General features: G+C 37.8%; 3 protein-coding genes, 1 long non-coding RNA gene and 1 pseudogene across 5 annotated transcripts; 1 reads left to right on the top strand and 4 right to left on the bottom strand.

Moving 5' to 3' along the window:
• Positions 1-1,628: 1,628 nt before the first annotated feature.
• On the bottom strand, positions 1,629-8,211 carry LOC105966738 (subtilisin-like protease pseudogene; annotated as a pseudogene).
• Positions 8,212-10,806: 2,595 nt separating this feature from the next.
• On the top strand, positions 10,807-12,676 carry LOC148770711 (uncharacterized). 2 transcript variants are annotated; one of them, XR_016031133.1, is made up of 6 exons: positions 10,807-10,975; positions 11,166-11,220; positions 11,872-11,928; positions 12,051-12,096; positions 12,200-12,295; positions 12,497-12,676. It is a non-coding gene; the product is annotated as an uncharacterized LOC148770711 (long non-coding RNA). The 2 variants fall into 2 exon arrangements; XR_016031132.1 differs by lacking the exon at positions 12,051-12,096.
• Positions 12,677-14,097: 1,421 nt separating this feature from the next.
• LOC105967738 (subtilisin-like protease) lies at positions 14,098-16,402 on the bottom strand. The gene has a single exon (XM_012992355.2). The coding sequence runs from the start codon at positions 16,333-16,335 to the stop codon at positions 14,164-14,166; it is 2,172 nt and encodes a 723-aa protein (XP_012847809.2). The 5' UTR covers positions 16,336-16,402; the 3' UTR covers positions 14,098-14,163.
• Positions 16,403-19,704: 3,302 nt separating this feature from the next.
• LOC148770710 (uncharacterized) lies at positions 19,705-20,205 on the bottom strand. Its single transcript, XM_088818017.1, has one exon. The coding sequence runs from the start codon at positions 20,203-20,205 to the stop codon at positions 19,705-19,707; it is 501 nt and encodes a 166-aa protein (XP_088674143.1).
• A 561-nt stretch (positions 20,206-20,766) lies between these two features.
• LOC105964500 (subtilisin-like protease) lies at positions 20,767-23,054 on the bottom strand. Its single transcript, XM_088818261.1, has one exon. It carries the CDS (start codon positions 23,052-23,054, stop codon positions 20,892-20,894), a length of 2,163 nt encoding a protein of 720 aa, XP_088674387.1. The 3' UTR covers positions 20,767-20,891.
• Positions 23,055-24,926: the final 1,872 nt, after the last annotated feature.

The raw sequence follows: 24,926 nt of genomic DNA, 5'->3' as shown, positions 1-24,926 counted from the left end.
TCTTCAACAGAGGATCTCTCATCTCTCACCCCTCTCATCGATCTCCACTCTCTCTTCTCCTTCTTCTCGAACCTTACCTTCAAACCGCAAGTATGTATTGCTCATGAAATCATCGTCCCCTTAGGGTTAATAATCCTCAAAAAAATTACAAAATCTGGTCGCGTTTGAAGAGCACGCGCCGCACCAGATTAATAAACGGAGGAAGATGAAGATGATGAGGGGCCGGAGTTGATGAATTTCATCGGAGGGGAGCATAATTTTTATGGGGTTTAATTACGGGGATTTCTTCAATGCAGTCAGTGATGGAGTCAAATGGGCTCTCGATTTTTTCTTCGACCGGTAATAATGGTTGAGTGATGTCATGAAGTGGGATTCTACCTCCTCCGTAGTCCTTGGTTCCACCGCCGCTTCCGGTGGTGGTTTGTCGATGGTGGTGGGCGGTGGGAGAGACTTGTGGGTAAAATGGTTGTTCCCATTTTCCTTAGCTTAATTTTTTCTTGGTTCCGCCGCCGCTTCTGGTGGTGGTTCGTTGACGGTGGTAGGTGTTGGCAGAGGAATGACCGGCCAATTACTGCTGCACCACCTCAGGTAGGCGGAGATCGGCAATTTAGCGAATGATGGACAGTTGGAAGCGGCGGCTGGGGTTTTCGGCTGCCGCCGCATATCTGTTACTGTTACTTGGATTTGGTCTGTGGTAATTCTCATTGTTGGGGTTTTGCTTGGTGAAAGATGAAAAGCTTTATTTTTTTTTCTTTTATTATTGTTATATATATATATATTTTCTATTTACGTTTTTTTTAGAGCTTTTGACTTAATTTAGTGCATTTCTGGGTGATGGGTTAATAATAAATATATTTTTCTAATCAACTTAATTCAGAATGTATATATTTTCTTTTTGGTAAGTAATAATATATATATATATATATATATATATATATATATATATATATATATATATATATATATATATATATATATATAATAAAATAGTTAGTAAATTGAGGGTAAACATGTCAAAAAAAATTGCAATAGAGAAAATGATTAAAAATAGAAAAAAGTCAACCTGCCACGTCATTGCCAACAAACGGATAGAAAACGGAGGGGCATTTTTGTTACGTTTTATAGTTCAGGGAGGTATTTAGGACAAGGCTAATAGTTCAGGGGTGCAAACTGTACTTTCCCCTAAAAAAAATCTAAAATAGCTATCAAAAAGCACACATCTTTACTTCTTGGAAACTTCAAATCCTTGTGTAGAATGTTTGCAAAGGTCTTCTGCCTCGTTTTCCCCCTGAATGGCGTATATCCATAAAGCATCTCATACAAGACAATTCCTACAGAGCAACAAGAATTCAATATCGGCCATAAGAAACTCTTTCATATATATAATACATAATATAAAATATAAAAGAGCACAGATCCCCATATCCGAGGATGAGGAGGTCGATGAGGGTGTGGTCTCAGATGAAAGGGTGTGGTCGTCCGGTGGGGCCGCGAGGATGTGGGTGTGGTCGTGTGGTGGGGCCGCGAGGGTGTGGGTGTGGTCGCCCTATGGGGCTGCGAGGGTGTAGATGTGGGAGTGGGTTGTGGAGAAAAGAAAGAGAGAGGAGAAAAGAGAGAGACGCTACGGGTTAGCAGGATTTAATTAGGTTAAAAATTTGAGAAATGGTAAAATAGGTTATTAATAATATAATCTACTAAATAAAATGCAATTGGATTTATCTTAAAAATAGATAGGAAAAAAAAAGAATCTAGTTTAATGAGACAATGCATATGAGGGGATCTTTCCTAATAATCCCTCTCTTTTAATATCAAATTCAATTTTACCATAAAGAAAAATAATAAATTAAATCGAATTTACTTTACAGATTACTAATGAATATTGCACATGGGATAGCCTTTCACATGTAAATGGGAAATTTCTATTTTGATGCTCTAAAATGCAATTTTCATCTACAACGGAGAAATTATACTTGTATTTATTTTGATATTCAACTTCTGTAGATGCAAACATGCATCCTATGAAAAGATGTATCGAAAAAGTTATTATTCAAATAACCTATTATGAATTGACATGTGTCAATTTTAAATATATTGTCCGTATATTTAAAAGTTAATAACCTATTTAGTGATTGTGGCTGAAGTAAATGAGTATCAAAATAATAAAACAAAAATCAAACTAATATTTGATGATCCATTGTAATGTTTTGCCGTTAGAAATTAGAATAATTCCAATGAGGTATCAAATCCTTTAACCTCCTATTGACTCCCCAAATTTAAGAACTATATAAAAAACGGGGTTGTATTTTGATAATAGGGTTAAATACACTTTACACCCCTAGACTATACGCTATGTGACACTTACCCCCTTAGAGTATCATTTGTAACACCTACCCCTCAAGCACTATTTAATTTGTAATATAAATTTTAATACCTTCAAATTTTTTCTTTTACTAAAAGGGGGAAAACTACAGTTTATGTCCCTAAACTTTACCACTAAAACGATTTGTGTCCTCAAACATTTCAATCCACGAAATATGTCCTCAAACTTGCCACTTTTGATCACTTTATGTTATGACGTTAACGTCGGCAACTAACTTCGACGGAAATAGCACGCGTGGCTCACGTGACATCTATGTGGCCGTTAAATGTCGAGTTGTACAACACCCAGTGCCTACTTGGCCGACGAAACGTGATGTGGAGCGACACGTCATTGTCCTCCCCTATTTCTATTCTAAAATCCCTAATTCTCCATATTCCCAATGAACCCGTAAATCCAATCCCTAAAACCCGATTTCGAATCCTTCAATTGAGGTGAAATTCGAAAATAGCGAAATCGTATGTGAATCCATGGCTATTTTTCCTGGTGTTTTAACAGCAAAATAACCCAATAAACAAATGCCGAATGTTTCCTCGATTTCACTTTCATCATGGGGCTGAAATTTCATGTCTTCTTCCACTTCGTTGGGGAAGTCGTGGAGCTGAAATCCGTTCTTGGGCACTCTATTCTTGGCAAAAAATAATTATATGCAGCTTTGACAGGTGCATGTTTTTTTTTCGGGAATTGGTTCAGACATTTTGTCGAACACCTTTTGGGCAGCTTCTGAAACTGCTGAGTTGGGTAGAATTTGTGCCATCTTGACCATCCTTGTGCTCGCTTCATCGAGACCACAAGGGGCACAAGCATCAGCAGACGAAGAATCACACGTTTACCTTCTTCCTCTCGATTGCAGGCATGTATTTGCACGTGAATCTGCTGTTCTTTGAGAAGGGAAAAACTCTTCAAATGTGAGAACGTTTGGAATTTTTATGGGTTTATGACTTCGATTTTAGTATGGGTTCGAGCAAGAATGCATATTTAATTGAAAATTTGGGAATGGATTGAGGTGATTGAAATTGTGAAGTGTGGGAAAATTAAGGTTTATGGGAATGAAACATGATTTGGGATTTGGGATTTGAGAGAGTGAGTTAGAGGAAATTAGTATATTTTTGTGCCACCTCAACATTTAATATTCAACATATTATTCCACATCACATTTAACGGCCACATAGACGTCACGTGAGCCACGCGTGCTATTTCCGTCGAAGTTAGCTGCCAACGTTAACGGCAGAACATAAAGTGATCAAAAGTGGCAAGTTTGAGGATATATTTCGTGGATTGAAATGTTTGAGGACATAAATCGTTTTAGTGGTAAAGTTTAGGGACATAAACTGTAATTTTCCCACTAAAAGTAACCTCTTGGGATATTCTCTACAAGTGGAGACACATGTACATTTCTTGGATATTTCTTAAACAATAGAGCATATCGAATGTACAATGAAAATACAATGAGTGTCATGGAATCTATAAATATACATTTTAATGATGATGGTCTGATTGCATGCACAAATGATGATGATGCATCTACTGATAACAAATGATAAAACCAAGGAAGATCCAACTCCGTCACCCATATTGTCAAATCAAAAGGCGTTGAGTCAGACACTGAATATGTTTTAGAAGAAAATAAGCCTTCAAGCAGAGTTGTGAAGAATCATCACACTGAACATGTGATTGGGCAGATTGATGAATGTATGAAAACTCGTAATAAGTCTAAAGTAAACTATCAAGAAAATTCCATGAATGTTTATCATAGAAATGAGAATCTCGGCGCAGCAGATAAATAGATAGGGGGAAATAGTCAGTAATTTTTTCAAGTTGTCTAACTTTAGGGATTAAAACAAGGAAGGTATTATTCAACAAAGGGGAGATTGTGGTTACTTAAGAAATCAAGAACACAAGAAATAACACCGATAATGTGCCAGTATTTCGTATAAAAGAGAACTAGCAGACCATCAGGCCCTGGAGATTTAAGGGGAGCCATCTGAGAGATGGCTCGAGTTACCTCCTCCTCGGTGAAAGGTCTAGAAAGTTGCTGACAACTTCGTGCGAAACTCTCCTCTCAATATGACCCAGCACATCATCTATTTCCTCGTCCAGTGGCTTGGTTGATGTAAGAATGTGACAAAAGTAGGGCGAGATAACGTCCTCAATTCCACTGTTTGTTGCCACCCAATCTCCGATCCGGAGTTGTCTCTAATCCGGCTAACTATGTTACTCTAATCAAGTAAACTCAGTTGCTCTTATTCCGCACCGTAGCCTGAGCGTGGAAAAACTTTGTATTACGATCTCCCTCTCGAATCCATTGAATCTTGCCACGCTGACGCCAATAAAGATCTTGTTCTTCATACACTCCCTTCAATTCCTTTTTGAGGTTCTGTAATTTTGATTCGCTGTTCTTCGTTTGTAGTCCACATCTGAGCACGTGCATCTCTTTCTGAATTTTCTCAATACGAAGTTGGGGCGGAATAAACGCCGACTTACTCCACAATTGTAAGGCGACCTGGCCAGTGGCGGTACCACTAAGGGGCAGGGGGTGCAGTTGACCCCCCAAGAAAAAAAAAATTTAGCTATTTTGACATTATAATTTTTGAATATTACTTTTGGTCCCTCCAAATGTTTTGTAAATATGTGTCTTAACCCTTAATTTTTTTGTTTATTTTCCATAATTTTATATAAATTATAGATATATATCATATTCAATATAAAAATATAAAATCAAATGGTTAAAACTTGTACTGTTTTAAATAAAATTTATGAATATTTACTTATCGATCTTTGATTTTTTTATATCAATGTCTCTAAAAAATAATATGAGACTATGCCATGAATCCCCTACTTTCTAATCCTGGTTCCGCCCCTGGATCTGGCAACCCTCGTTTTTCAGCCGCAAGTCCTCAACCGGGTATGAGTTTGAAAAGCTCTCCCACTGTTGATAGATAACCTCTTCGCAGTCATCCCTCCTTATCCACATAGCCTCAAAACGAAAAGGTCGTCTCGTTCGTCGATTAACGGGATGGATGATCAACATCCTTCAAAAGGTATCGGCACATGATCCGATCCTGGGAGAGCTCAAGATGATGAACACGTGACTGCGGGAAAAGATGAAACCATGTTATATTGAAGTAATGAAATTGGCTTGCAGCTTCTACGGTTGAAAAATGAAGAGGAAAAAAAACAGCAAATTAATAAATTATTATATGACTTATAAAAATATTTGATTTTTTAAATATTTGAAAGTTGAAATGTACATATAGATATACTTTTTTGGATGAAACATTATTTTATTATTTTTATTTTTTATAAAGTAGTTATTTTACGAGTCGACTTTGGGACACAAAAATAAAATTTTGAGATGGATCTTAAATATTATGAAATGGTTTATTAAATTATTTAAATTTAATCTTTGAACTAGTTAAGTAATTTTGCATCATTCCATGTAGTGTTCAAATCAATAACATAACCAATTATTCTCCGGACCATCCTGAAACTTCACATGCACTTCACCAATTTAAGTTTTTCATTCTAGCTTTGTTCTGCAATATATCAATATATTCAACCCTCTTGATTTTTATTACGAAAATCCCAAGTCCGTCGATCGAAGATTATCCATGGAAAATTTCGAACCGAAGATTTCAACACTATGGAAAATAATTCAATTTTGAAATACAACAGCTATGGGACTTCTAACAGAGTAATCGGCAGTATACCACCTAATAAATCCTTGAGTAGTACTATTTATCGCCCATTTGGTTGTTCTCGTGAACGTCACACTATAGCTCGATTTATCGCCCAACTTCGGAAACACGAGTTTCTTAGGTTCCACTTTCACATTAACACCATCGGGCGAAACAATTTCGACATCATACGATGAATTAGCCTTGCCAACATTCGTCAACGTTCTCGTATAAGTTTGAGGAGTTGATCCAAATACTATCGAAAATGATGGATAATTCAATTGGGCCTCGGGAATGCTCTTCTCTTTCGAGCAATCCACCTTGCGTCCAACGAGGATGCCGACTTGTTGGTTTGGGTAATTCAATCCACACAGATAAGGAATATAATCATCGGGCAATATATCATAAACCAATCCCGGATCATTTGCCCGTGAAGGATTAACATGGCCCGAACCAATAGCAAATACACTGGCGGGTTGCAATGATTCATCCTCGATTGGATTGCCTTTGAGGTTCAGTTGATATGCCGTGGTCATAATAGCGGACTTTATGACAGCTGGCGACCAATCAGGATGCGCGCTTTTAAGCAGTGTTGCGACCCCACTGAGATGCGGGCACGACATTGATGTACCCGAGATTATGTTGAATGTTGACTTTGTGTCGGTTTTATTTTCAACAGAAAAAGGCCAAGCGGCAAGAATGTTAACTCCAGGACCGATAATATCGGGCTTCAGAATTCCTGGGCTCGCTCTATTAGGACCCCTGGAGGAAAATACAGCAACAGCTGGAGCTCGACCGCCGCCGATAACAGTTCCTTTAAACGACAATGTGGCTGTGGGATTCGAAGTCGAGTTTAGGTATGCTATTATTTTCAATCCCTCGGCGTAACCGATTTGCAACGCGGGGAGAACGTGTAGATCATCGAAAGTGGTGTCTCCTTGATCATCTGTGTTAATTAGAATCATAGCGGCTCCACCAGCATCCTTCACCACTTGTCCGCTATCCGAGTGTCCCTTTTGATATTCGCGCACAACCATCTTTCCTCTAACGGAGGTATCTCCGGGAATAAATGGCCAGGGGTAAACGAGCTCTAACTTTCCGGTCGAGGGGAAACCCTTGCCGGTTTCGCCCTCGATTTCTTCGCCGTTTCCGAGCACTACTGTGGCCGTTATTTTCCGGTCAATGGTGCTGGCTCCGATGGTCATAATCCATGGGGCCCCGTTTGCCAAACCGCGCTTGCCGCCATTTCCGGCGGAGCAGCTGACGATAATACCCCTCTGCATGGCCCTGTAAGCGCCGAGCGCGAGAACACTATCAGAGAAATAGCAGTGGATTCCATCTCCCAATGACATCGAGAGTATATCGACGCCGTCGTCAATGGCGGTGGCGATGGCGCTCTCCCCGCAGCCGTAGGCGTTGCACGCTTGATACACTGCCACATGAGCGAGCGGTGCGATTCCGGCTGCAGTGCCGTTGGCGTTGCCGAAGAATCCGGCGCCACCGACGAAGTTTCCGGCGGCGGTGCTGGCGGTGTGCGTGCCGTGGCCGTCGGTCAGTGGCGATAGTTCATCGATGAGGAATCTAGCTCCGATGAGCTTCTTGTTGCATGCCCCCTTTCCGGCGCGGAATTTGCATTCGCCCTTCCATTTCGCAGGCGGCGGCGGCATCCCTGCGTCGGCGAACGAGGGGTGGCTCGGCTCAACTCCGATGTCCGCCAAACCGATGATAACTCCCTTGCCGTAGTTCGAGTTTTTCCATAGGCCCGTGTTTTGGTTCAACCCCAAGAAATTGGGAGAATGTGTGGTGTGCAAAGGCAACATCCTTTCGGGCCGGGCCGAGACAAAACCCTTCATCTGCCGCATTGCTTCCAAGTCAGCTTCTGATAATTTGGCGGCAAAACCGGAAATAACATGTCGGTATCGGTACAATATTCTTGGCTTGTCAATAGTACTATTGGTCAAGGCAGCTGCTAAATTAGTACTCGTCGGCAAGAACGAATCGTAAAACGTTTCGAGATCGTCGGATATTTGTGCATGATCAACATGGACTATATATACATCAAGATTTTCTGCTTTCACAAATTGATAAAAATTGAGAATGCAAATGATACATAGAAATGAAGTGAACCCCATTAATGAAAATTGAAGAAATATTTTGATTGTTGTGAAGAAAAATGGAGATTAGTTTATATAGTTCTCCATTGGCAATGTTTTTAAATTAAATTGGATGGCCTTAGAAGGAAATAAATTTCTAGGGTCAAACTTGAAATTTTATTTTCCTAATATGTAATTATATTATATATATCCATAATTTTATTTCCATTCATGAATTTCTTCCAATATATTAAGGCAAGTAGAACGACTACAAAAATCTTTTTTATATCTTTTATCTGTCATTTATATTAATCGACTACGATAAAGCATGGTCGATTAAGGAAACGACTACAAAAATCATTGTTGAGCAATGAAATTGACTACTAAAAATAACAAAAACAAGCGTAATGTTGTCAATGAAACACAATATGATTCAACAGAAGAATCCGAACTATAACAATCAACTGCAAAAATAACAAAAAAATTGTAATTGATTTATACAAATGGAATGATGGATTGATAATGTCAGAAAAAAAATACAATCAACATTGTGTATTAGCGTGCGTATATATATATTATACATATTTATTATTATTATTATTATTATTATTATTATTATTATTATTATTATTATTATTATTATTATTATTATTATTATTATTATTATTATTATTATTATTATTATTATTATTATTATTATTATTATTATTATTATTATTATTATTATTATTATTATTATTATTATTATTATTATTATTATTATTATTATTATTATTATTATTATTATTATTATTTATTCTAGTTACCTTGTGTAATAGGTTAGGGTTTTCCACATGTACCTATATATATGATTAATATACGTAAGAGATATCATTCTCTCTTTTCTCCAAAACCTAATTCTCCTATATGGTATCAGACACTAGGTTAACCTAGCCGTCACCACCTCTTCTCTTCTTCTCTTCTTCCTCATAGCCGTCGCCCCCTTCTTCTCCATGGTCGGCGAAGCTTCTTCTCCCTCCACCGCCCTTCTCAATCTTTTTCACCTTGCTCATGCCATCTCTAATATTAAATCTCTCATCCCCGTTACTCTAGATCTAAAAAATTCTAATTAACAAAAGTGGAGCCACTTTTTCACGATTACCGTCGGTCGTTTCTGCCTCTCCGACCTTCTACATGGAAAACCCCGACCGGATTCGATTTCCGCCGACGAATGGCAGCGCGCCGACTATCTCCTCCAATCTTGGTTCTACGGCACCATCTCCGACGATCTGTCCAGCATGGTTCTCTCAAAAACCTCCACCGCCAGTGACCTATGGACCGCCATCTCTTCTCTCTTCACCGATAACAAAGATTATCGAGCCATTCAACTTGAAGAAAAATTCAAGTCCCTCAAGAAAGGCGCTCTCTCCATTCACGATTATTGCCAAATAATCAAAACAACGGCGGACAACTTGGCCGATGTCGGAAATCCAATCTCCGACAAACAACTCGTCCTACAAACCCTACACGGCCTTCCGAAACATTACGGGACCATCGCCAACCTAATCTCCTTTCAGAATCCCCTTCCCACTTTTCTACAGACTCGATCTCTTCTTCAGATGGAAGAAACAAGAATTGCTGGACCGGAGCAGACCGCTGCTGTTTTCTACGCCTCCAACGCGAACTGCTCATCCAACAGTTGCAACGGTTCCTGCAACAGTTCCCGCGGAGGTAGTTCTTCGCGTTATCAGCGCGGGGTTGGTCGATCCAACCGTCGCTGAGGTCGCAGCATTAACCGTCACCCCATGCAGCACTACGGCTACCATAGTGCCCATGGCGACTATTTTTTGTTCGTCTTTTATCTTCTTTTTCCTATATGTATATTAACCGACTTTGTTTCATAGTCGATTGAGAAATTGACTACTAAAAATAACAAAACACAACTACATAAAAACGAAAGCAACATTTTTTACAAAACTAATAATATACGTAAATTGTTATTGATTTATATAAATCGGAATCAATACACAAAAAATAAAAAAATGAATTAAAACATATTTGACTAACACTTTAATCGACTACCAAAACTTAGTCGATTAACCTACGCGAATTTCCTCTGTGTATGTCGTCTTCCACCAATTTACCAAAAAATCCTACATTTGCTCATCATCCACTACTAGAAAATTGTGATATAGCGACGGAAATTAGCAACAGACAACATATATGTTTCTAAAATAGTATTTAGCAACATATTTGGCAACGAATAAAAAGATCGTCTCTTTACTTATTAAATTTCAGTTATAGCGACAGTAGTTAGTGACGGCTAATAAATCCGTTTCTAAAATAATTATTTAGAAATAGATTTAGCGACAGACATCCAATCGGTCACAGACGTAGATATTTGGGGACAAAATCTAGTAACGGATAACAATTTCGTTTCTAAAATAAAATATATAGTAATGAATATAGCTACAGATAAATATAATATTCTAAAATAATTTTTAAACAGTAGATTCTCGCAATAGTAAAATTATATTTTTTTATATTAGTTAATTGAAATCAATAATCAATCAAAATAAAATTAATGTAATAATTTCAACTAGTATTAAATCTAAAATATATATCATAATAAGTATGAAAATATATAATTGTTGGAAATAATATATTTCAACACATATATCGTTCTCCCATACCGCCGTCTTCTTTATCCCCATTTATTCTTTAAGTTTCCTTCTCTCTTATGCGGTTAACAGAAGACGACGCCTCTATGTCTCGCCTTGCTCTCGCTGTAACCACCGTGGGTGGCCTTTTGTTATCACCTCCGCCACAATAGTCTCTCCATAGGCCAGGTTTGCTTTTCCCCCTCTCTCTCTCTCGCTATCCCACTCTTCAATTGGAAGTTAGGGTTTTTGCTTATAGGCCCTAAATTGGGTTTTAGTTTGACATTTAAAACATAGATTTATATAACTTTATTTCATAAAATTGTATGTAAGAGTTCTTGAATTGTATTTTGGGACTGAAAAGTTGAATGTTCAACAGAGACTTAGGGTCGAGTGATTTTCTAGATCGATCCATTTTGATTGAGAAAAATATGGTACGTGCTTACCTACCCAAACTTTATTTTGTTTGCCAGTCTATTTTATTGAGCTTTTGTATATGTTTTTTTTCCTGGTTTGAGTGATGTGTAGTACGCACATTTTAATATTGTACTATATTGACTACAGATAACATCTTGAAAACTTTCTTTCCTCTGCAATTTTTTGTAAACAGATATTATGGTAAAATACTAGATTCTTTGGAAGCACTGTAATCATAAGAACTCATTCAGAATGGGGATACATGTATTGTGGTTCTTAAACATTTTCCGTGCAATTAGTGTAGAGAAAGGGAAAAAAGTAATTCTTATCATTTTGTATTATACGTTTCAATTTTTAGGTTTATAAATTGATAAAGAAATCAATTGGTGTAAAATATAGTAAAACATAAAAACAAATAGTATGTCATCTACACAAGGGATTGGTGGTTTGGAATTTTATATCTTTTAGATCACTATGTTTACTATCTAAACTTTTGGTAAAATTTTATATCCATGATTTATATTTCTAGGAGTATATTTAGAATACTAAGTTGGGTAGTTCCACGAGCATGTCTGAATCTATTAGATATAGTTGATTGATTGTGTTAACATTTTTTCTAAGTGTTTAATCTTAATACCTACTATGATGGATTTAAACATTTTTTACAGGAAAATGGTGTCAACATGGGTAAAGTTGAGGTACATCACCATATGAATGAAGTTGAGGTAAATCACCATATGTTTTGTTTGACTCACTATTCTATTGTATAACTTTGATACATGCATAACAACATTTTGCATTAAACGTTTATGTAAAAATATTTATTTATGTTTTAAATTGTTCGCAGAAAGAAAGAAACCAATTGCTGATGCAAAAAATCTGGTTAATTCAAAGTATTCAACTACTCAAAAATAGTGTAGACTGAATTGTTTCATTGTGACTTAAATCTTTTATTATTATATGAAGTCTGAATGCGATATTGCTTTCCACTTGCAGATGCACAGTTTAGCTTGACTTGCTTGAATAAATTGTAAACATGGTTTGTGAGAATGATCAAGATTTGATGATTCACCGTAGTTATTTTATGGCCAAGTAAGTGAATACCTATTTTCGTTGGTTTTGTTGTAAAGAAAGTGATTTACACATTCAACATTGAGATATTTAAATTGTTAATACGTGTCTTTGTACTACATGTTTATCTTTCTAGCTAGAATATAGATGAATTATTTGTAATTCTTCATATCTTAAATTATGCTCATTTCTGATTGTAGTATTATCTTTAATTCTTTTCAGATTGTCATTCAAGCAATGCATCAAAGTCAACGAGTAGGATCTGCTGAAGATGCTGAGTGCTGAAGATGTAGAGCGGACAATGAATTTACAGAATATGACTGAATACGAGCAAAGCTCGTCAAAGAGTTTATAGGATATGACTGAATTTGTTTTATTTTGACTATGTAGCAAACTTTTGAATGATCATCAGAATGCGTTCTATAATATTTCTAGCTTATTGAATATATATTGAGTTTTTGAACATTTTTGTTGGTATACAGTATATTCAATCATGCATTTAAATATGGTAGCAAGCACATTTGAAAAATATATATATATATATATATATACACGGTCTCAATTAGTTACGAATTTAGAAATGGAACTAGTGACAAATATATTCAATAGAGCAACAAAAATGTAGCGACGGATTTTAATCTATCGCTGAAAGTCAAAGCAGCTTCATTTTGTTGACCAGGGTTAGCGACGTCTTCGTTATCACTAGTGACGAATTGTTCCGTAGCTATATTAGTGACGGATTAAACATGGTTCGTAACTAAAATTTAGCGACGCGGCTTTTATCTACGGACATAGCAACGGAGCATTTCTGTTGTTAAATCCTAATTAGCAACAGATTAATGGTATTTAGCTACGGATATGTCCGTTGCTAAATGACAGTTTTCTAGTAGTGATCCTCGCCACGCCGCTGCCACACCACACTATCACCACCCCACTTCCATATTCTAACCATTTTTTTTATTACAAATAAAGTAGATTCCAACCCACACCACCAACCCAAATAGAACCACCACCACTAAAAACACCCAAACAAAGTCACCCAAACTCAATTTTCTTCACGAGCACCGCTATATCCAAATAGAGACAGCAAAATTAAATTAAAAAAACCATAATCTGTCCTTTGTTAGTCATTCTCCCCTCGGTACTACAACAACGCCTTGATTTATCCTCCACCGTACGCCACTCCACCGTTCTCCATCGCCGCTTTCGCTCGCCTCACTCGGATATGCCTGCGAGAAATCCGTCGTGGCATAATCTTCTTCGCTGCGTCGTTATCATAGTCTCCAACGCGGACTTCAAAGGCGCTTGGATTTGGGCTGTGGTGGCGTAGTGGATGGAGGATGTGGTGAGATTCGGATGGGGAGGAAAAAAGAGACCTGAGAATGATTAGGGTTAAGAATTAAGTTATTGTAATCAAATAAAGGTATTATTGGAAATACAAAAATAACATTTTTGGTGGAATATGAGCTAAATGGTTTTTCTTTAATTATTTTTTTGAGGGGGATTTTTCTTGTGTATATATTTTTGCTAGATGGGGGTGTCTTGATAATTTTCCCTTTTATTTATTGCATTTTGTCAAACTCTCTTTTGTATTTCCTTGCATTATCCTGCAAAAATTAAAATAAATATATATATTGTGAAATTTTTTATTATATCTGAATTTTGAAACAAGAGATTATAAATTAATGTAATTTTCGAAATTTCCAAAATCCTGCAGATTATAAGCATCCCAATATGAAATCTTAATGCAAGTCAAGTCTTGCTACTCAAAAGTCAAAACTATTTAGTTTTCACTTTAACTAATTTTAATACAAGAAAGGAAATTACAACCCTCTTGATTTTTATTATGAAAATCCCAGGTCAAGAGATATATCACTATTGAAAATTATTCAATCTTTAAATACAACTGCTATGGGACTTCTAACAGAGTAATCGTTAGTGTACCACCTAATAAATCCTTGTGTAGTACTATCCATCACCTCTTTTGCTGTTCTGGTGAACGTCACATTATAGCTCGATTTATCGCCCAACTTCGGAAACACAAGTTTCTTAGGTTCCACTTTTACAATAACATTGTCCGGCGAAACAATCTCGACATCATACGATGAATCAGGCTTGCCAACGTTGGTCAATGTTCTCGTATAAGTTTGAGTCGTCGATCCAAATATTATCGAAAACGAGGGATAATTCAGTTGAGCCTCGGGAATGCTCTTCTCTTTCGAGCAATCCACATTGCGTCCAACGATGATACCGACTTGTTGGTTCGTGTAATTCAATCCACACACATAAGGAATATAATCATCAGGCAATATATCGTAAACCAACCCGGGATCATCTGCACGTGACGGATTAACATGGCCCGAACCAATATCAAAGACAGTAGCGGGCTGCAATTGTTCATCCTCGATCGGATTGCCTTTGAGGTTCACTTGATATGCGGTTGTCATAATGGCGGACTTTATGACAGCTGGCGACCAATCAGGATGCGCGCTTTTAAGCAGTGCTGCGACCCCACTGAGATGCGGGCACGACATTGATGTACCCGAGATTATGTTGAATGCTGGCTTTGTGTCGGTTCTATTTTCGAGAGAAACGGGCCAAGCTGCAAGAATGTTAACTCCAGGACCGATAATATCGGGCTTCAAAATTCCCGGGCTCTGTTTACTAGGACCCCTGGAGGAAAATGCAGCAACTACCGGATCTCGACCGCCACCGATAACAGTTCCTTTAAACGACAATTTGGCTGTGGGATTCGAAGTCGAGTTTAGGTATGCTATTATTTTCAATCCCTCGGCGTAACCGATTTGCAACGCCGGGAGAACGTGTGGATCATCAAAAGTGGTGTCTCCTAGATCCTGTGTGTTCAGTAGAATCATAGCGGCTCCACCAGCATATTTTACGTCCTCTCCTATGTTGATTCTCTCGAGTCCCACAGCATTTTCGCACACAACTATCTTTCCTCTGACGGAGTCATCTTTGGGAGGAAATTGTCGAGGGTAAACGAGCTCTAACTTTTCGGTCGAGGGGAAACCCTTGCCGGTTTCGCCCTCGATTTCTTCGCCGTTCCCGAGCACTACGGTGGCCGTTATTTTCCGGTCCATGGTGCTGGCTCCGACGGTCATAATCCATGGGGCCCCGTTCGACAAACGGGCCCTGTCGTCGTTTCCGGCGGAGCAGCTGACGACGATACCCCTCTGCATGGCCCTGTAAGCGCCGACCGCGATAACATCGTCAAAGAAACCTCGGTGAGATCCCCCTCCGAGGGAGATTGAGATTATATCGACGCCGTCGCCGATGGCGGTATCAATGGCGTCGGCCACTGCGGTGTTCGGGCAGCTAATGGAACCACATGATTCATATATGGCCAAGTGAGCGAGCGGCGCGACTCCGGCGGCAGTGCCGTTGGCGTTGCCGAAGAATCCGGCGCCCGCGACAAAGTTTCCGGCGGCGGTGCTCATGGTGTGGGTGCCATGGCCATTTTCATTCTCTGAAGAAGGAAGTTGAGGTAGGGAGAATCTAACTCCGATGAGCTTGTTGTTGCATGGCGGTGTGCCGAAGGAGTCGCATACGCCCTTCCATTTCGCAGGCGGCGGCGGCATCCCTGCGTCGGAGAAGGACGGGTGGCTGGCCGCAACTGCGCTGTCCACCATTCCGATTATGACTCCTTTGCCGTAGTTGGATTTTTTCCATAGGCCCGTGTTTTGGTTCAACCCCAAGAAATTCGGAGAATGAGTGGTGTGCAGTTGCAACATCCTTTCGGGCTGGGCTGAGATGAAACCCTTCTTCTTCCGCATTTCATCGACATGTGCGGCCGATAATTTGGCGGCGAAGCCCGAGAACACGTGGCGGTATCGGTACAATATTCTCGGCTGATCCTCACTGTTTGAGGTTACGTTAGAAGTCGTCGGCAAGAATGAATCGTAAAACGTTTCGAGATCGTCGGATTGTGTCGGTTCAACATGGACTATGTATACACCAAGATTTTCTGCTTTGAGAAATTGATTAAAATTGAGAATGCAAATGATAAATAGAAATGAAGTGAACCCCATATTGAAGATCATATATATGTATTTTGATGGTGAGGGGAAATGGGAGATGGCGGGTGTTATTTTATACACAAAAAAAGTTTGTGAGTCAACGTAAAATAATGTTTTGTTACCTATTTGAGTATTATTATATTATTTGATATTATACAATCCTTGTAATATGAGTACTCTTTTATAATTTGATTATCTATATTAGTTAGAATTTAGTTATCTAGTCAAACTCTATTATCTAGTCAAATTCTAGTCAATTCTTGTAATATGGCAAAAAGGTTTATCATATGGAACTTAAATGTATTTTGGTCCTAAAAAAACAATCCCTCAATTAAACTCATCACATGTCTTTACTCTAAAATACCCTCCATAATATAATTCTTCTCAATTCCATCTATTATGCTCTAACTTTCTTAATATTATACATTGACTTCGGATTTAAACAAATATATCACATTAACCCCCCAATTTCCTTTTTCATAAAATAGTTTTTTTTATGAATTTTTTTTTCTGGCCAGATTCCGGCGTTGATTTTTTTTTTTTGAAAACCTTTTTTTTTCCTGAAATTTTTTTCCGGTCGGTTAACCACCGTTGACCGCCAGCCTCCGGCGTTGACTTTTTTTTTTCTTTTGAATTTTTCTTTTCTAAGAAAAAAAATATTTTGATTAATATTATTGTCTTGACTACTAAATTACTGTCTCAAACAGTAATATTACTGTTTGGGGCAATAATATTATGAATATTATTTTCCCGAACAGTAATATTATTAATATTATTGTCTAAGACAGTTAAATTACAGCGATAATATTAATTAAAATAATTTTTTTAAGAAAAAAAATTAAAAAAAAAAGTCAATTAACAGTTAAATTACTGTCTCCGACAGTTAAATAACTGCTGGAGACAGTAATTTAGCAACGAATACAGTAATATTAATTAAAAATATTTTTTTAAGAATAAAAAAGTCAATTAACAATTAAATTACTGTCTCCGACAGTTAAATAACTGCTGGAGATAGTAATTTAGCAACGAATACAGTAATATTAATTAAAAATATTTTTTTAACAATAAAAAAGTCAATTAACAGTTAAATTACTGTCTCCGATAGTTAAATAACTGCTGGAGACAATAATTTAGAAACGAATGCAGAAATATTAATTAAAATATTTTTGAAAAAAAAAAGGTCAATTAACAGTTAAATTAATGTGTCCTGCAGTTAAATAACTGCCGGAGACAGTAATTTAGCAGCCAATACAGTAATATTGATTAAAATATTTTTTTAAGAAAAAACAAAATTATATAAAAAAAAAAATCAATGTTGGAGACCTGGCAGTGCAGTTGACCGGCCAGAAAAAAATTTCAAGGAAAAAAAAAAGTTTTTCAAAAAAAAAAAAAAAAAAAAGTCAACGCCGGAGACCGGCGGTCTCCTGTGGTGGCCGGTCAAAATTGGGGTCAAAATTGAAATTATGGTTAACATTGGTTAATTGATGAAATTGGACTAAATTGGGGTGTAAATCATGAAATTAGAGTTGAATTGGGTTTCAATGAATTGAAGGTAATTTTGGTATATATAAAAGAATTTTCCTTATTTGCAAATAAGTTTGAATGGACAGTATTTATTTGAAAAACAAAAAAATTGAATGACCCTTTTTTAATTAAGTGCCCTTGTCATGGGCCTATTTGCCATTTACCCTTTCTTTATATATATTTCATGTAAATCAACCCATAACATATGGGATTTTCTATTGCATATTATCATTTTTCTACTTCTCTAATTTTATTCTTCTTATATGGTATTAGAGCACCTGATTTTTCCACTTAGCGGTGACCAATCCAATTTTTTATCTCCCGATAGTGGTACTCTTAATATCAGACCTACTCATTTCGTCCACGGAGTTGGGCAGCATTAATGTATCATTAGTAGCGAGTACATTCATTCCTTCTCTGTATATATACTTTAGTCAAACGTATGAATATGAATCAATAATATGATTCTTTTTTAATATCAAATTCAATTTTACCATAAAGAAAAATAATAAAGGTAATCGAATTTACTTTACAGATTACTAATGAGTATTGTACATGGGATTGCCTTTCACAAGTAAATGGGGAATCAGATAGTAAAACTTCTATTTTGATGCTCTAAATGCAATTTTCATCTGCAACGGAGAAATTATACTGGTAGTTATTTTGATATTCAACTTCCGTAGATGCAAACATGTATTCTATGAAAAGATGTATCAGAAAAGTAATTATTCAAATAACCTATTATGAATTGACATGTGTCACTTTTAAATATATTGTCTGTATATTTAAAAGTTAATAATCTATTTATTAGTGATTGTGGTGAAGTAAATGAGTATCAAAATAATAAAACCAAAATCAAACTAATATTTGATGATCCATTGTAATGTTTTGCCGTTAGAAATTAGAATAATTCCAATGAGGTATCAAATCCTTTAACCTCCCATTGACTCCCCAAATTTAAAAACTATATAAAAAACGGGGTTATATTTTGATAATTGGGTTAAATACACTTTACACCCCTAGAGTATACGCTATGTGACACTTACCCCTCAGAGTATTATTTGTAACACTTACCCCTCAAGCACTATTTAATTTGTAATATAAATTTTAATACCTTCAAATTTTTTCTTTTACTAAAAGGAACCTCTTGGGATATTCTCTACAAGTGGAGACACATGTACATTTCTTGGATATTCCTTACACAATAGAGCATATCGAATGTACAATGAAAATACAATGAGTGTCATGGAATCTATAAATATACATTTTAATGATGACGGTCTGATTGCATGCACAAATGATGATGGTGCTTTAACAAATGATAAAATCAAGGAAGAGCCAACTCCGTCACCCATATTGTCAAAACAAAAGGCGTTGAGTCAGACACTGAATATGTTTTAGAAGAAAATAAGCCCTCAAGCAGAGTTGTGAAGAATCATCACACTGAACACGTGATTGGACAGAATGATGAATGTATGAAAACTCGTATAAGTCTAAAGTAAACTATCAAGAAAAGGCCATGAATGTTTGTCATAGAAATGAGAATCTCGGCGCAGCAGATAAATAGATAGGGGGAAATAGTCAGTAATTTTTTCAAGTTGTCTAACTTTATGGATTAAAACAAGAAAGATATTATTCAACAAAGGGAGAAGATTGTGGTTATTTAAGAAATCAAGAACACAAGAAATAACGTCGGATCCGATAATGTGCCAGTATTTCGTATAAAAGAGAACTAGCAGACCATCAGGCCCTGGAGATTTAAGGGGAGCCATCTGAGAGATGGCTCGAGTTACCTCCTCCTCGGTGAAAGGTCTAGAAAGTTGCTGATAAGCTTCGTCCGAAACTCTCCTCTCAATATCACCCAGCACATCATCTTTTTCCTCGTCCAATGGCTTGGTTGATGTAAAATGTGACTAAAGTAGCTCGAGGTAACGTCCTCAATTCCACTGCCAGTTGCCACCCAATCCCCGGAGTTGTCTCTAATCCGGTTAACTCCGTTGCTCTTTTCCTCACCGTAGCCTGAGCGTGGAAAAACTTTGTATTACGATCTCCCTCTCGAATCCACTGAATCTTGCTACGCTGACGCCAATAAAGATCTTGTTCCTCATACACTCCCTCCAATTCCTTTTTGAGGTTCTGAAATTCGGATTCGCTGTTCTCCGTTTGTACTCCACATCTGAGCACGTGCATCTCTTTCTGAATTTTCTCAATATGATGTTGGGGCAGAATAAACGTCGACTTACTCCACAATTGTAAGGCGACCTGGCAACCCTCGTTTTTCAGCCGCAAGTCCTCAACCGGGTCTGAGTTTGAAATGCTCTCCCACTGTTGACGGATAACCTCTTCGCAGTCATCCCTCCTTATCCACATAGTCTCGAAACGAAAAGGTCGTCTCGTTCTTCGATTAAAGGGATGGGATGAACAACATCCTTCAAAAAGTATCGGCACATGATCCGATCATGGGAGAGCTCAAGATGATGAACACGTGACCGCGGGAAAAGATGAAACCAAGTTATATTGAAGTAATGAAATTAGCTTGCCTTCTACGGTTGAAAAATGAAGAGAAAAAAAAAAAAAAAAAAAAAAAAAAAAAAAAGCAAATTAATAAATTATTATATGACTTATAAAAATATTTGAGTTACAAAATATTTGAGAGTTGAAATGTACATATAGATATACTTTTTGGATGAAACATTATTTTATTATTTTTATTTTTTATAAAGTAATTATTTACGGGTCGACTTTGGGACACAAAAATAAAATTTTGAGATGGATCTTAAATATTATGAAATGGTTTTATTAAATTATTTAAATTTAATCTTTGAACTAGTTAAGTATATATATAAAAGATGTAATAGAAAACTAAAATAGAAGATCGAATAAGAAATTTGAACACAATTCAAGTGTCGCTACAAAGTTAATGAAAACTAGTTAAACTAAATACAAGAAAGAAATTTCAACCCTCTTGATTTTTATTACGAAAATCCCATGTCCGTCGATCGTAGATTATCCATGGAAAATTTCGAACCGAAGATTTCAACACTATGGAAAATAATTCAATCTTTAAATACAACTGCTATGGGACTTCTAACAGAGTAATCGGCACTATACCACCTAATAAATCCTTGAGTAGTACTATTTATCGCCCCTTTGGTTGTTCTTGTGAACGTCACGCTATAGCTCGATTTATCGCCCAACTTCGGAAACACGAGTTTCTTAGGTTCCACTTTCACATTAACACCATCGGGCGAAACAATCTCGACATCATACGATGAATTAGCCTTGCCAACATTCGTCAACGTTCTAGTATAAGTTTGAGGAGTTGATCCAAATACTATCGAAAATGATGGATAATTCAATTGAGCCTCAGGAATGCTCTTCTCTTTCGAGCAATCCACCTTGCGTCCAACGAGGATGCTGACTTCTTGGTTTGGGTAATTCAAGCCACACAAATATTGAAGATAATCATCAGGCAATATATCATAAACCAATCCCGGATCATTTGCCCGTGAAGGATTAACATGGCCCGAACCAATAGCAAATACATTGGCGGGCTGCAATGATTCATCCTCGATAGGATTGCCTTTGAGGTTCTCTTGATATGCCGTGGTCATAATAGCGGACTTTATTGCTGCTGGCGACCAATCAGGATGCGCGCTTTTAAGCAGTGCTGCAACCCCACTGAGATGCGGGCACGACATTGATGTACCCGAGATTATGTTGAATGTTGACTTTGTGTCGGTTTTATTTTCGACAGAAAAGGGCCAAGCGGCAAGAATGTTAACTCCAGGACCAATAATATCGGGCTTCAGAATTCCAGGGCTCGCTTTATTAGGACCCCTGGAGGAAAATGCAGCAACTACCGGAGCTCGACCGCCACCGATAACAGTTCCTTTAAATGACATTGTGGCTGTGGGATTCGAAGTCGAGTTTAAGTATGCGATTATTTTCAATCCATCGGCGTAACCGATTTGCAACGCCGGGAGAACGTGTGGATCATCGAAAGTGGTGTCTCCTTGATCATATGTGTTAATTAGAATCATAGCCGCTCCACCAGCATCCTTTACCACTTGTCCGCTGTCCGATTTTCCCTTTTGATTTTCGCGCACAACCATCTTTCCTCTAATGGAGGTATCTCCGGGAAAAAATGGCCAGGGGTAAACGAGCTCTAACTTTCCGGTCGAGGGGAAACCCTTGCCGGTTTCGCCCTCGATTTCTTCGCCGTTCCCGAGCACTACGGTGGCCGTTATTTTCCGGTCAATGGTGCTGGCTCCGACGGTCATAATCCATGGGGCCCCGTTTGCCAAACCGCGCTTGCCGCCATTTCCGGCGGAGCAGCTGATGATAATACCCCTCTGCATGGCCCTGTAAGCGCCGATCGCGAGAACACCGTCGGAGAAATAGCGGTAGAATCGATCTCCCAATGACATCGAGAGTATATCGACGCCGTCGTCAATGGCGGCATCAATGGCGGCGGCGATGGAGCTCTCCCCGCAGCCGTAGGCGTTGCACGCTTGATACACTGCCACATGAGCGAGCGGTGCGACTCCGGCTGCAGTGCCGTTGGCATTGCCGAAGAATCCGGCGCCACCGACGAAGTTTCCGGCGGCGGTGCTGGCGGTGTGCGTGCCGTGGCCGTCGGTCAGTGGCGAAAGTTCATCGATGAGGAATCTAGCTCCGATGAGCTTCTTGTTGCATGCCCCCTTTCCGGCGCGGAATTTGCATTCGCCCTTCCATTTCGCAGGCGGAGGCGGCATCCCTGCGTCGGCGAACGAGGGGTGGCTCGGCTCAACTCCGATGTCCACCAAACCGATGATAACTCCCTTGCCATAGTTCGAGTTTTTCCATAGGCCCGTGTTTTGGTTCAACCCCAAGAAATTCGGAGAATGAGTGGTGTGTAGAGGCATCATCCTTTCCGGCCGGGCTGAGACGAAACCCTTCATCTGCCGCATTGCTTCCACGTCAGCTTCCGATAATTTGGCGGCGAAACCGGAAATAACATGTCGGTATCGGTACAATATTCTTGGATGGTCAGTAGTCCTATTGGTCGAGGCAGCTGCTAAATTAGTATTCGTCGGCAAGAATGAATCGTAAAACGTTTCGAGATCGTCGGATTGTGCATGATCGACATGGACTATGTATACATCAAGATTTTCTGCTTTCACAAATTGATAAAAATTGAGAATGCAAATGATAAATAGAAATGAAGTGTAACCCATTAAAATGAAAATTGAAGAAATATTTGATTGTTGTGAAGAAAAAATGGAGATGGGGAAGTGAGATTAGTTTATATATAGGCCCCAATTGGCAATGTTTTCAAATTAAATTGGACGGCCTTAGAAGGAAATAAAATTTCTAGGGTCAAACTTGAAATTTTATTTTCCTAATATGTAATTATATTATACATATCCATAATTTTATTTCCATTCATGATTTTCTTTCAATATATGAAGGCAAGTAGAATATATACTTTGGTCAAACGTATGAATATTAATAACGATCTAATATCAATTCCAATTAACATATTATGTTGCAGTTTTTTTCTTTTTCTTGCTATATCAATTTCTATTTTAAAGCAGAATATTTGCTCTTTTATATGAGGAGCCCTTTGGCTAAGTTTATTTAAAAAAATTCACGGAAACAAATACAATTATTTATTGAGACTGAAATAAGAACGGTTTTGGTTTCTTAATGAAATATTCTGTGTGCACTCTGATTAATCATTAAATATACATATGGTTCACGTTTAAAAAAAAATGAAGTTAAGAATTGTGATTTGAGATAACTTTGCACTAAAGGGTGAAATCTCTCGCTTCCAGGGTTCCCTTGCTATTGCCCGACAAGTATTTGATGGAGAAATACTTTATTACGTTTATTGACGATTGCACTAAATATTGTTATGTGTTTTTGCTAAGGAGCAAAGACGAGGCCTTGGAAGCTTTTAAAAGCTATAAAGTTGAAGTGGAAAATCAACTTGGAAGGAAAATCAAAATGATTCGAAGTGATAGAGGTGGAGAATATGGTGCTCCATTTGATGATTTTTGTTCTCAAACCGGCATTATTCATCAAACTACGGCACCTTACTCTTCCCAATCAAATGGTGTTGCTGAACGCAAAAATCGGACTCTTAAAGAAATGATGAATGCAATGTTGATAAATTCGGGTTCACCTCAGAATTTGTGGGGGGGAGCACTCCTCTCGGCAAATCATATTCTTAATAAGATTCCGCACCGAGAAAAGAAAGAAACTCCTTATGAATTATGGAAAGGTCACAAGCCGTCCTACAAATATTTAAAAGTGTGGGGGTGTTTGGTCAAAGTACAAGTACCCAAACCAAAACAAATAAAAATTGGGCCTAAAACTGTTGATTGCATTTTTATTGGCTACGCAAACAACAGTAGTGCATATCGATGTTTAATACACAAGTCTGATGTTCATGATATGAATGAAGGCACTATCATTGAATCAAGAAATGTTGAATTTTTTGAGGATAGATTTCCCTATAAAGAAAAATCAGCAACGGGTTCTCACAAAAGAACATATGAAACTGCTAATGATGGGTTTCAAAGTGATGAAGAACCTAGACGAAGTACTAGGGCAAAAATCGCTAAGTCCTTTGGACCGGAATTCCTAACATATACTTTGGAAAATGATCTAAGGACCATAAAAGAGGCCTTATCCACTCCCGAAGCGCCGCTTTGGAAAGAATCAATCAATAGTGAAATTGATTCGATTATGCAAAATCATACGTGGGTATTGGTTGATTTACCCCCAGGAAATAAACCGTTGGGCTGTAAATGGATTCTCAAAAGAAAGTATAAAGCCGATGGCTCGATTGATAAATACAAGGCAAGATTAGTAGTCAAATGATTTAGACAAAAGGAAGGTCTAGATTTCTTTGATACTTATTCGCCCGTAACGAGAATCACTTCAATTAGAGTACTTCTAGCAATTGCTGCTTTGCACAATCTAGAAGTTCACCAAATGGACGTAAAGACAGCATTTTTAAATGGTGAATTAGAAGAAGAAATATACATGGAACAACCCGAAGGGTTTGTTGCTCATGGACAAGAGTCCAAAGTATGTAAACT

Source organism: Erythranthe guttata, chromosome 5 (genome assembly GCF_056151865.1).
Source record: "Erythranthe guttata isolate IM_541 chromosome 5, IM_541, whole genome shotgun sequence".
Classification (NCBI taxonomy): Eukaryota; Viridiplantae; Streptophyta; class Magnoliopsida; order Lamiales; family Phrymaceae; genus Erythranthe; species Erythranthe guttata.
This window is presented reverse-complemented; position numbering and strand designations above follow the sequence as displayed.